The 12,283-nt window shown below is 38.2% G+C and overlaps 1 protein-coding gene across 4 annotated transcripts in view; it reads right to left on the reverse strand.

The window, feature by feature from the left end:
* The window catches only part of LOC114052350 (kinesin-like protein KIF19), an 88,135-nt gene that overhangs the window by 61,197 nt on the left and 14,655 nt on the right, over positions 1-12,283 (reverse strand). For all 4 annotated transcript variants that reach the window (XM_027874909.1, XM_027874907.1, XM_027874908.1 and 1 more), the window contains 2 exons: positions 6,174-6,310; positions 2,680-2,805 (listed from right to left, as the gene is read on the reverse strand). In XM_027874909.1, coding sequence (XP_027730710.1) covers positions 2,680-2,805; positions 6,174-6,310 — 263 coding nt within the window. The remainder of the gene's footprint in view (positions 1-2,679; positions 2,806-6,173; positions 6,311-12,283) is intronic.

Here is a 12,283-nt window from a genome sequence, read left to right on the forward strand (position 1 = left end):
CATCTTAGAGTGATAGATCTTTATAGTTGAAAGGTATGTTAAATCCAACCCCCTCATTTTACAGAGAAGGAAACTGAGGCTCAGTTATACTAACTTGTCAGTTGACAGATGAAGTAGCTAGGTGACACAGGGGATATAGAGTGCTGGGCCCAAAGTCAGGAAGACTTGAAATCAAATATGGACTCAGGCATCTACCAGTTGTGCATCTCTGTCTGCCTCAGTTTCCACATCTGTAAAATGTTGGATTAAGGGATTTTTAAGGTCCTTTCCAATGACAATCATATGAGATAATGATGGAATCCTAATAAAGTTGCTCTCAGCCCCAATATTCTAACTTCCTTACGGGCCCCACTGAACAGCAGGCATGTCCAGATTTAACCACTCCATCTGGCTTTAACCACACCACAGGACCCCAGACTCTATCACAGACCCCACTGAACAGCAGGCCCACTGCCCCTAAAGAGTCACTGTCCCCCCACCCTGACTAAATATCCTTCCTTCATATATGCCTCACTGCTCACTCTAACAACAGGTGTGTCCATGAACTCATATTTCCCACCGAAACAGCAGGTGTGTCCATGCACTCAACCACAACCATATCCATCTAATCTCAGACAGGACCACAATGCTCAGCCAATCAGAAAACAGCACCACCAGTATGCTTGAGCAGGATGTAGACCCCAAAACAATAGAAGGGATTTTCCCTAAGTAGGCACCTGCACAGTAATAGCAAAAGCTGCCCTTTAGATGAACTTATGACATGGAGAGGCTTATTATAATATCATTATCATACATACATACCCCCTCAAATGGGTTTTTCTGTATGCATTGTGAGTAATCACATGCACAGTTCCACTGAGACTGGGACCCCTCCCCTATTACCTAATCCCTTAACAAGTCCCTCCTGCCTTTTTAATATTCATAATTTCTGTTATGTAATTGCATCTTTACCCTATAAAAATCCGCCTTGCTTTCTCTGAAGTTGCTGGTTCCTCTTGTAACTTAGCCCATTTCATGAGAGGTGTCAATCTCAATAAATGCCTATATTTGGATTAAAGGTGGTTTGACTCTGAATTCTTTGAGACATCACAACACATCATGAAACCGCAACAATAATATTTATAATGCACTTTGCAAATCTTAAGGGGCTATGTAAATGCTAGACGTTAGTAGCTATTATCATTGTCTTAGGTTCACAATAGCAGAATGAGACTTGATCATAAGTCACAGAATCACAGAATCTCAGAGCTGGAAGAGAATTAGAAACCAAAATACTGACATATGTTAGGGAACAGAGAATGAATTATGATTTCCTTCTTTTTTGTGTGACGCTATTGGGTTAAGTGACTTGCCCAGAGTCACACAGCTAGTGAGTGTTATGTGTCTGAGGCCACATTTGGACTCAGGTCCTCCTGACTCCAGGGCCAGTGCTCCACCTAGCTGCCCCTATGATTTCCTTCTTTATACTGAGTACCTAAAATGGTAATAATGTTCCATTCTTAACTCCAGTTAAAAAAGTATCTCCTTTGGGCTCGTAACTGAGCCTCTTTCCAGCCCCTTAAGTGATCTCTAAAGGTTCAGATTTGGTCTTCTTCTCCCTTTAAACCAGGGGTTTGTAACCTTTTTTGGTCACATGTCAGGAACCTTTTGGTAGTTTGGTTAAGCTTATGGACCCCTTCTCAGAATAATGTTTTTAAATGCATAAAATAAAATAGGATTAAAAAGAAAAACAATTAGATTGAGATACAGTCATAAAAAAATTTTTTTAAGACAAGCTCGTGAATCCCATGTTAAGAATCCCTGCTCTGGGGGCAGCTAGGTGGTGCAGTGAATCTCTAGCCACTGGCCCTGAAGTCAGGAGGACCTGAGTTCAAATCCAGCCTCATACCAAACACTTGTCACTTACTAGCTGTGTGACCCTGGGCAAGTCACTTAACCCCAATTGCCTAAAAACTAAAAAAAAAAAAGAATCCCAGCTCTGCAGAAGCAGAAGAACATTGCCAAGAAAACCCCAAATGAAGTCATGAAGAGTTGGACACAACTGAAAAATGACTAAACAACATTATTGTTATTACTATCATATTGTTCCCACACTCTTGCTTCAACTAAACTGTACCACTTTATATCTGCCAGACACATTCTGTACTTTCCCATCTTCTTGACATTCTTCTTGTAATTTATTTCTTATGCCTAGGTTGTTCTCTCTCCCCTTGTCTTGATGGATTTCTACCCATGCTTTAAGGAACAATTGAAAAGCTAACTTCTCCAGGAGACGGCAGGCGAGAGCATTCCCTCCATTCCATCATTATCATTGACCTCAGATAGTGTTTCATTTCGCAGCTCTCTGATACATTTACCAAAGGCATTATAGTCCTTATGTTTAATTTTTATCCCCAACAGAACTCTTTATGAGGTTCCATAAAGACAGGGATCATATCCGATTTTGTATTTCCCTCGGGACCTGGCACAATGCACCCTGCATACAGAAGGCTCTTAATAAATATTGTTGAATTGGATCTGCTAAATAAGCCACAAGAACTAAGGGGCTGTCCCATGGATTTTGTCTTGCCTCTATTGATTCTGTTTCATTTACTCTGGGTACAAATAACAGTAGATACCAGTATTTGGTTTCTGGGCATGATATTAAGTGTCCCTCTGGGAGTTGCTACTGAAATTTACCTCTTGGGCATTTGTAGTGGAGACCTCAGTAATTCCTGCAATCTGGATGCTTCCTTTGGAATCTTCTCTCAGCTCTAGAAATTCTGAAGATGGATTCAGGAGGTCACGGATTACTTCATTATAAATCTGTAAGCAGAAAAGAAAATCCAAGGTTGAAACAGTTCTCATGGCAAAGAGGTCTAGGAAAATATACAGGACAATGATCCCAGTATGGGTTCTGGACCCCTTTCCCATGAATTCCAGGAACCCAGCCCCTGAACTCAGATCTCTGGCTTTTGCCTGATGCATTTGCGAATAATCCTTTCAACTATCCTTTCATTGTGGCTCTGACCTTCAGTTCTACAACCTCTAACCCAGTCCAGCCTTCATTATCTGCACCTGGCCCCACCTAGACTGCCACTCCTTGATTCCATCTAGCCCTATTCCTTGACCACTGTATATGTGTCCATCTTGCCCCCATTAAATCACTCAATAGCACAGACTCACTAGGTATCTTACCCACCCCAACCGGTATTTTAATAAACCATGTCTCTGACTGAAAGAAGGCTTCAGTTGAATTCTTTTGAGGCAGGACCCAATCGTGTCTTTTGCCCTTGAAATTCTGGGGTTCCCAGCACCCCTAGACCACAACAACTTGAATATTCATCAAACTGAACCTAACAGAAAATTTACAATCCTTGAGAGCAGGAACTATGTTTGTTTATGTGTTAAAAGCTAACAATTAAATAGCTTTTTTTATTTGAGACCCACTGTGATGTAAATACTACAGTCTTATTCCCAGTTTCCAGATGAGGAAACTGATATAACCTAGCCAGAGTCACAGAGCTAGTAAATGTCAGAGACAGGATTTGAAAGCAGATTTTCCTGAAGCCATGCTATAGAGCTCTATGGCCTATACCACATTGCCTGTCTTTTGTTGGTCAGTAGTCTGACCAACACAGTATCCTTCACATCAGTCAATCAGTCAATCACTCAACAAAATTTTATTAAGTACCTCTATGTATCAAGCACTATTCTAGGTGCCAAAGATACAAGTACCGAAAATAAAATAATCCTTACTCACAAGGAATGTATATGCTAATGGGGGAGACAATATGTGTGTGTGTATGTATATATATGTATGTATATATATGTATATATGATAAGCCAACATTTGGAATACAAATACTGTTGAAATTATGTTTCTAAAGAAGTCATTCTTTAAACAACATGCAAAAATTTAATTTTTATTATATGGTGCATTGGGTTTTTGTTATTGTTCAGTCATGATTTCATTTGGGGTTTTCTTGGCCAAGATACTGAAATGATTTGCCATTTCCTTCTTTAGCTCATTTTACATATGAAGAAATTGAGGTAAACAGGGTTAGGCGATTTTTCCAGGGTCATATAGTAAGTATCTGAGGCTGGATTTGAACTCAGGAAGATGAGTCTTCCTCATCCTAAACCCAGTGCCCTATCTACTGAACCACCTAGCTGCCCCATGATGTACTGGTACTTCTAGGAAACAAACTAATATTCTGGTCTAAGAAATGACCATGTGCTCTGTTAAAGAAGAGAGAGGGCATTATGCACAAGCAAGGAAATGATAACAGATGTAATGGGAGGGTCAGAAACAGGGCACTGAATGAAGGGCTCTCAATAAGAACAATAATGGCTTAAATTTCTACAGCACATTAAGGTTTGCAAAGCACTTTGCATACATGATTGAATTTGGTTTTCATGAAAACCCTGTGAGATAAGTGTTATCATCTCAATTTTTCAGATGAGAAAACTGGGACTGGAAGAGGTCTAGTGACTTGCCTAGAATCACACATCTAGTAAGTATCTGTGGTAGTTCTTCATGTTGCCAATCTTCTTCATTCTGCTGGGCTGCCACTCAGTGTGACTTTAAAGGAATTTGAAACTTAAAAGAGGAAATTTCTAGCCAGGCCCAATACCAAAGTTCCCCTAAGATTCATTGCTCTCCAAGCTCTGCTCATGACTCTCCTGTCTTCTTTCTCCACCATTTCCCAGCAATTCTCTTGTCCCTGAGAGACTCCTGCACAACCAACTAGAAGGCTCTACTAGCCTTCTCACCATAGAAAATCCTGTCAGTCCTGTGGCCTCTTGCTCTGATTGGTCAGTTCTTCCCCAAACCTCCATTTTAAGGAAGTACCCAGGCTACCCAAGTTCACTCCATTCTTCTCTGAGCTCACTGGACATTTTTTTCCACCTTGCCCCTTCTCGCTTTTTATCTCTCCCATCTCCCAGCTTTTCAGCTTCCTTCTTCCCTATTAGAATGTAAGCTAATTGAGGGCAAGAACATTCTTTCTTTTTGACAACAACAACAACAATATTTGTATTTCAGATGTTTAACTCTGTGCCTGGCACTTAAAAAACACCTAACAAATACTTCAACAAATATTGAAGTGCTTGTTATATAAAGGAACTATATTAGGCACTTGAAAATATAAAGACAAAACAGAAAATAAAAAGACAAAACAGACCCTGCCCTCAAAGAGTTTATTATGTTCTTATATTCTACTAGGGAAATATGACCTGTAGAAAAGTAAATAAATAGAAAACTATTTCAAGAGGGAGAGAGTACCAACAAATGAGAGAATCAGGGAAGACCTCCTATAGAAGGAAGAAACTAAGTTGTGCTTGGAAGGAATCTAGATTCTACCAGCTGGAGATAAAGGAGTGTACTGTATTCCAGGCATGGAAGTCCAATTCTATAAAGCTAATGGTTAATTTTAAATTCCTAAACATTCTATTTGCTTATTTCTCCAATACCATGCCAATTCTTGATTCTGTGGGATCAAGAAACAATATAACTTAGAGCAGTGGTGTTAAACTCAAATAGAAATGATTCCCTGGGCCAGCAGGCATATTTACTTAGAAAACAACAAATTAACATTTTCCAACTTGTATAGTATTTTTTATTTATTTTATTAAAAATGTCTGAACTAGGGCAGCTAGGTGGTGCAGTGGGTAGTGACATAAGCCCTAAAGTCAGGAAATACTAAGTTCAGTTTCAGCTTCAGATAATTACTAGCTGTATGGCCCTCAGTATGTCACTCAGCCCTGACTGCCTCCCAAAAACAAACAAAACAAAATAAATAAAAATGTCCCAAATACATTCTAATCTGGTTCAGGCTGACTCCCAAGTTTTGGTCCACAACTCTGTCTTTGAACATCTTAAAGGTTACCTTGGCATCCATTTCCATCCATTTTCTAGGGTAGAGTCGTACAGGCTTTGTTTGCCTTGCCCTCAACTTCCTCAATCTTTTTTTTTTGGGGGGGGGAGAAATACCTCCCCCCAATCCCTTCTTTTGCCATTTCTAATTTTTCAGGTGTATTAATGACCACCACTTCCTCTTTTAGTTCCAGAACGAAACTCAGAAATTTCCATTTGCATCCTCACCTTTATTTATTAAAAACAGAAGCTTAAATAATCATCTTTATAAGCAAAGTTCCAGGTTTACCCTTCTCTGCCATTACAGGCACCTCACCTCCAGGTAGGACATGGAAACTGTGTATTCCATGTCATCACTAGTTTCTTCAATAGCCTGAAAGAGATCATTCAATGTCTGGAGATAGATCCCAGGCTCAGAGTCCATCCCCAGCATCGTGTAAGTTTTACCAGCACCTATTTAGAAAAGAAAAGGAACACAGATTAGTGATGTAGGGAACATGGCAAGTGGGACTCCTATTTCCCTGCAGAGATTCAGATGTCACACAAATAGCGTTCTCTTCACATATGCTGATTTTCCACACTAATTGGAAAACAGCTCTTGGATGCTTTAACATAATTTTTTATTTGCTTACTTGTTTGTTTGTTTTACCAGACTTCTGATTTCCTAGATGCAGGGATTTACAAGTGAGGAGATTCCTCTCAGCTGCTTGGCCATCTGTAGTCTTAGAGTCAATGCCTGGAGCATTGAAAAGTAGTGTTACACAGCCAATATGTGGCAGAGAATGGACTCAAAGCCCAGTCATCCTGATTCTGAGACTCTCTACTACCTTACACTGCCTCTCTGACATTGTTGCCTTCACTTTTGAAATAAGAAGAATAAGCTATGTCTGGGTCATTTTGTTTTGTTTTGTTTTTGCTTTTTTTTAATCTGGAAAACAAGAAGAAAATGAGAGTTTGGACAAGAAGATCTCTAAGATACTTTCCAGCTCTGACATTCTAGGATTATATGAGTCCTCTGGTACCAACCATGGCCCACCATTTTCTTGTCCCTAAAGCTATAAAATCCTTAGATTTGAGTGCATAGGATATTCATTCTAGTGTGGTAACAGAATTTTTTGGTATTGGCTTTATGACTGTCATTTCCTTAATGATAGCTAGTCACACCTCTTACTAGAGCTTACAGAAATTTAGCTGAAACATCAAATTTTAGCTCAGGTGATTAACTGGTTAGTGATAGAAGAATTGCTGGCTCACCTTTATTGACTCTACTTATGATGAGCATTTCCTGTCACTAGCTATAGCTCTAGTGGAAATGGCTAGTCTGCAAATTCCAGTTAAATACCCTAATGTTTGCTGATCAGTTTATTAATTTACTTGAAGTAGATCTTCCCCTTCTGCTAGTAGTTTTTTCATGTGTAAATCTTTACCTTCCCTTACTGCCCTCTGTAAATTCCATGGTATCTATTTTCCTGATGTAACTAAGAAGTATAAAAGGTTGCTGAAAATGTTGATCAGTATCCATTGCGGTTTTTTTTTGTGTACCATGGGACTATGCTCCAAGCATACAGTAAATTGGTTATTAAAACATCTCTGTGTGTTAATAAGTGGGATTGACAGCAGTATCTATCAATGAATCCTTAGATAATTTTTATGTCAAATTGGCAGACCACAAAGGGATAGGAATAGCTCAGAATATCAATTCTTTCAGCCTAGCAGCCTCAAGCATGCACAAGGTAAAATTTACCTAGGGAGAGTTTTGGGCAGGAAAAAACTGACTAAGTAAATTTTACTTTTAAAAATAGACTTAATAAAGTTGTTTTTCATTCTGTGTACTTATCTTCTATTGCCTGTTTGTCTAACTCCTGTGCCTGAAAAATCAATTAGGCATAAACTGTTGAATTTTGCATTGCTTGGACTGGCAGCCACATTGATCTCCCTAACAAGCATGGCGCTGTGATTCAGGAGTTGAAAGCAAGGGCTGGGCTGAGAAACCCAGGGGTCTTAACAGGACAGCCTCCTCTCCCTCTCCTTTTTCTGGGTGAATGCCTAGGCTGGGACTAGAAATTTTCCAAACTCTGTGCCCTTTTATCTCATTTTCCTACAGATTATACACTTGTCTGCCTGTCATTTGTCATTACTGCACTGCCTTGGCTATGCTCCTAGTATATTCATGGATAGTTTTGGTCTGATCTGGTTTAAAAATAACATAAAATTCTGCCCTGAGTGATCCCTAAAGAGCTGTTTTGGTCTGATTAAAAGAATTCCAAATTTGAGATAAACCCCAGTTCTAAACGGGAGGGACATCAGACATCTTTGGGGGAGGATCTCTCAGTTCAACTTGTCTGTCTCACTGTGGTCTGTAATTACTGTCTTGACTACTGAATAGTCTGGTCTGGTCTGATCTTGAGTGGTCAGAAAGGATCCCTATAACTAATAATATAAATCTGACATAAATCTCAATTCTGCCGTGAGTGGTCAGCGATCAGTATGGGATCCCTCAGATAAATCCTGGTTAAATTCAGGGAATTCTAGTTTGTGGTAACTGTCTGTAGATTCAGAAGTTAAATTATTCCTGGTGGAATCTACTCCTGATATGAAGGGACTAGTGTGATCAAACTCTCAGAAAAAAAAAAAAGAAAAATGTATGAATTGTAGAAATGAGTAGAAATACAACATTCTTGACAATGACAGAGTATAGGCCCTGAAAACCCTCCTGCCCCCAACTTCCTTGAACTTTCCCATATGGTCAAGTCTCTGGCATTCACCTGAGGCTATAATCCTTTCAACTGGCCTTTCACTGTGGCCTATGCCCAATCTTCCAATTCTCTATTACCTCTAATCTAGCCCATCCCTTCATTGTCTGTTACCTCCCAATAATCCCAGCACCACCTGCCAATTCCCCCCCTTAATTCCATCTAGACCCCTTCTCTGTTCCCAGACTACTTGGCCTGTCTTGCCTCCTTAAAGTGCTCAGATTCAGTCTGACTCAAATGCTCAGATTCCTTAGGAGTCTGGCCAATGCTGAGATCTTGCCCATCTCTATCAGTGTTCTAATAAACCTTGTCTTTGGCTTAAAGAAGGCTTGAGTCAAATTCATTTGAGTCAGGACCTGTGTTGCTTGCCCTTGAATTTCAGGGTTCCTAGCATCCCTAAACCTCAACAACCCCAGGAGGATTTTTTTGAAATTGGAATCTTATTTGTAAGCTTAAGTGAAGTGAATTTCTAAAGCATAATACCTCAATTATCTCTAACTGTCTGTGGTAGCTGCAATTCTAATATTGACCTCACTTTCCTATAAAATGGGAACTTCTACTACTCCTTGGTCAAACTTTTAATGGGAAAAAAATTTCAAGAACTGGCAGAAAAAAAAGACTGGGAACTTTTTCTTATCTTTATGCCCCTAATTCTGGCCAGATTAGGAGTGTAAAGAAAGAAGAAAAAAAGAGCTAGGGAGAGACAGCTAAGGTTTCCCTTTAGCAGAAATTAACCAAAAGGAAACCTGTTTAGCATGCATTAAATATTCATGAAAATGTGGTTTGAAAATGCTGAAATATCCTAGTAGGTTTTGTCAGTAAAATGATTTTTGTTATGTAAAACACCTCTCAGTCTCTCTCTTTATTGCCTGGAGATAACAGATAAGAAAGAAGGGGGTGAGGGGGGAAGCAAAAGCCAAGTCATCTAATAGGAACTGGAATGGACTTGCTTCTATGAGAAAAATTTCTGAGGAGCTGCAAAAGATCTTCTACCTAAGGCAGGAGGTCTCTAGTTAATTTCATTAGAATATAGAGGGAGAGCAGGAAATCTCTTAAGATTGTGGAGATCTCTTTCAAAATAGGATTTTGGATAAGTGCAGACTGAGAATAGTCCCTATTTATAAAACCTTGTAACTGCTCCTTGGACCTCTAAGAAGCTTCAGTTCTGATATGGAAAAAGGGTTAAAGGTTTCATTTTAGTTGGTATCTTGTTAATTTGCAAAAGAGAGATTCAGTGGAATGAAGGAAACTAGTTCTGAGAACAGATTTGAGATAAGACTGGGAAATACAGAAATGTGAAGGATTAAGAAAATGGTAATGGTAAGTAAAGCATGGAATAAGTCAATAAGGCTTTAATGAAAGTACATAAGAAGAAGAGGGAAAGAAAGTGTCAGGAATTTTGGGATCCCATTGTGATCAGAGGAGAATGGGAATATTTGTATTCCTGTACATCTGAAAGAATGAGACAAGGAGAGATAAAGGCAAAATGAGGGAACGAGGAAAGGAGAGAGGGAGAGAAGGAGAGAGAGGGAAAGAGGGAGACAGAGACAGAGACAGAGACAGAGATCTCGAAATCTTACCAGCTTTTTATGGAATTGTGGTTTGTTCATTCTACCCTGACACTAGAAGCACTCTGAGTCTTTGTGTTGCAGAGGTACTAAGCCCTTTCCCCAAAACAATTATAGCCTAAAGTGAAAAAAAAACAAACCTTATTTGTTACTTATATGGTATATTTGTCCTGCCACAGATTCTGTAAATTATGAGATTGTATCTGGAATAATATGTATTAATGTTAAATCTTTGAGCAAACTTAGTTTTATTTAAATACCTTAATACATTCAGACCAACAGTTTACTATTTTTGTTCTGGGTTATAAGTGAATTATTGGGCATTCACTTTATGTATAAACCTCTGAATATTTTAAAATATCTTCTTACTTGGTTTTTACATTGGCATATATTTAAACTTCAGAAGTAAAATGAAGAACGAATGCTTTTGGAAAGACCTTGTATATGCTCAATAAGTACTATCTATGAATGCTTTTATTGTTACTTATTGTTAGCCAACTGTTATTGCAACATGATAAACAACTATATCTTGCTCTAAACTGTAAGCAATGGAACTTGCTGTATGGGATAGAACTGTAATTAAATATGCTCTGAGTTTTTAATTCAATTATATCTCTATTTGAATTACTGTTACTCCAGTACTCTACCATTAAAGGGAAATGCTAAAAGTTTCTCAGAGAAGCTGTTTTCTGGAAACTACTACTGATTAATATTAATGACTAGGAAGGTTGAGAAGATAGCCCTGTGAAGGGAATGGCAGGAGTTTCTTGATTCAGTTTCCCTACTGTGCTATTTCTTTTTTGAATAAGAATGTTTCCTTCCTGGTTGATTTTGAGCCTGGCTTTGATACCCTGTGAATAATGTGGAACTCTTTTGAATGATTGGCTGTTCTAAAAGGTATTTATGACTTTTATTGAAATCAAACGGAGCTAAGGGAATTTTCCCCTGGTATACCTATGACAGTCTGTGACTTTAGGCTTAGGCCTGAAGAAATAGTCCTGATTTTGTTGTAACAATGTCCTTCCTTCTTTCATAACAACTTTCTCTGGCAATTGCAGGAAAACTACAAATGTTTATGATGGATCTTTTTATTATAATCACCCAAGCATCTCTGAACTGCTATAATGGAATGCAGGTATAGAAGACCCTATTGTTTTGTTTTTACCGTGCTGGATTTGTGACCATAACTTGTCTCAATTTCCTAATCTGAGTGAGTAGAGAAAATCATATCTTAGACTTGCTATCTCCGTATTATCACTGACTTAATAGTTATACACTCATGTATAACATGAGATCTGTACTAGTATCACATCTTTTTCTGGATAAAATGAGAAATATATATCAATATATATGTGTGTGTATGTGCATACATATACTGTATACACACATATGTATATGCATACACACACACACAAAATCCCATTCCCCTTTGAGGGAGGATATAGATATATGCATATGTATATATGTATGTATATGGATATGTATGTGTGTATCCCCAAAGAGGATATGTGCATGTGATATGATAAAGATATAAAACTTTCAATTTCAATGGATTAGTAGACTTCACTTTATGGAAAGCAAGAAGATTAGATTGCTTCTATTTGAGAACTAGGATATAAGTGATTGACTTTCAAATGTTTCATTGAATAAAGGAATATACTTAAAACTTCTTATGCTAGATGAAATTGTATTAGTAGCTTTAAAACTTCCACTGTTGTGTCAGTAAAAAACAATGAAAAAAGCTGAGTAGTGATGATGGTCCTAAATGATCAATTTTATCCTAGAGGTAATAGGGAACTACTGACCTTGCTTCAGGTCCATTTGAATATTCATAAATGCCTATCCATGTAGATGCCTAAATACACAGGTTTTGGACGTGTTTTAGCCTTTAGATATGTTTTAATAACTATCCTTGAATATGTTTTAGTTATTCTTGATGAAGTCTCAAATTGCATTGAGACTCTTGCATATAGAGTTGTTTTTAATTGTCAAGAAATTTTTTCACTCTTATACTTGGAGGTACATACATTATATTTACACACATTTGGAAAAGAGAAGGGAAATATTTATGGTCCTCAAAATGATCAGAAATAGGACACCTTGCC

This window comes from Vombatus ursinus, unplaced genomic scaffold (assembly GCF_900497805.2).
Source record: "Vombatus ursinus unplaced genomic scaffold, bare-nosed wombat genome assembly UNPS02014807.1, whole genome shotgun sequence".
In the NCBI taxonomy this organism is placed as follows: domain Eukaryota; kingdom Metazoa; phylum Chordata; class Mammalia; order Diprotodontia; family Vombatidae; genus Vombatus; species Vombatus ursinus.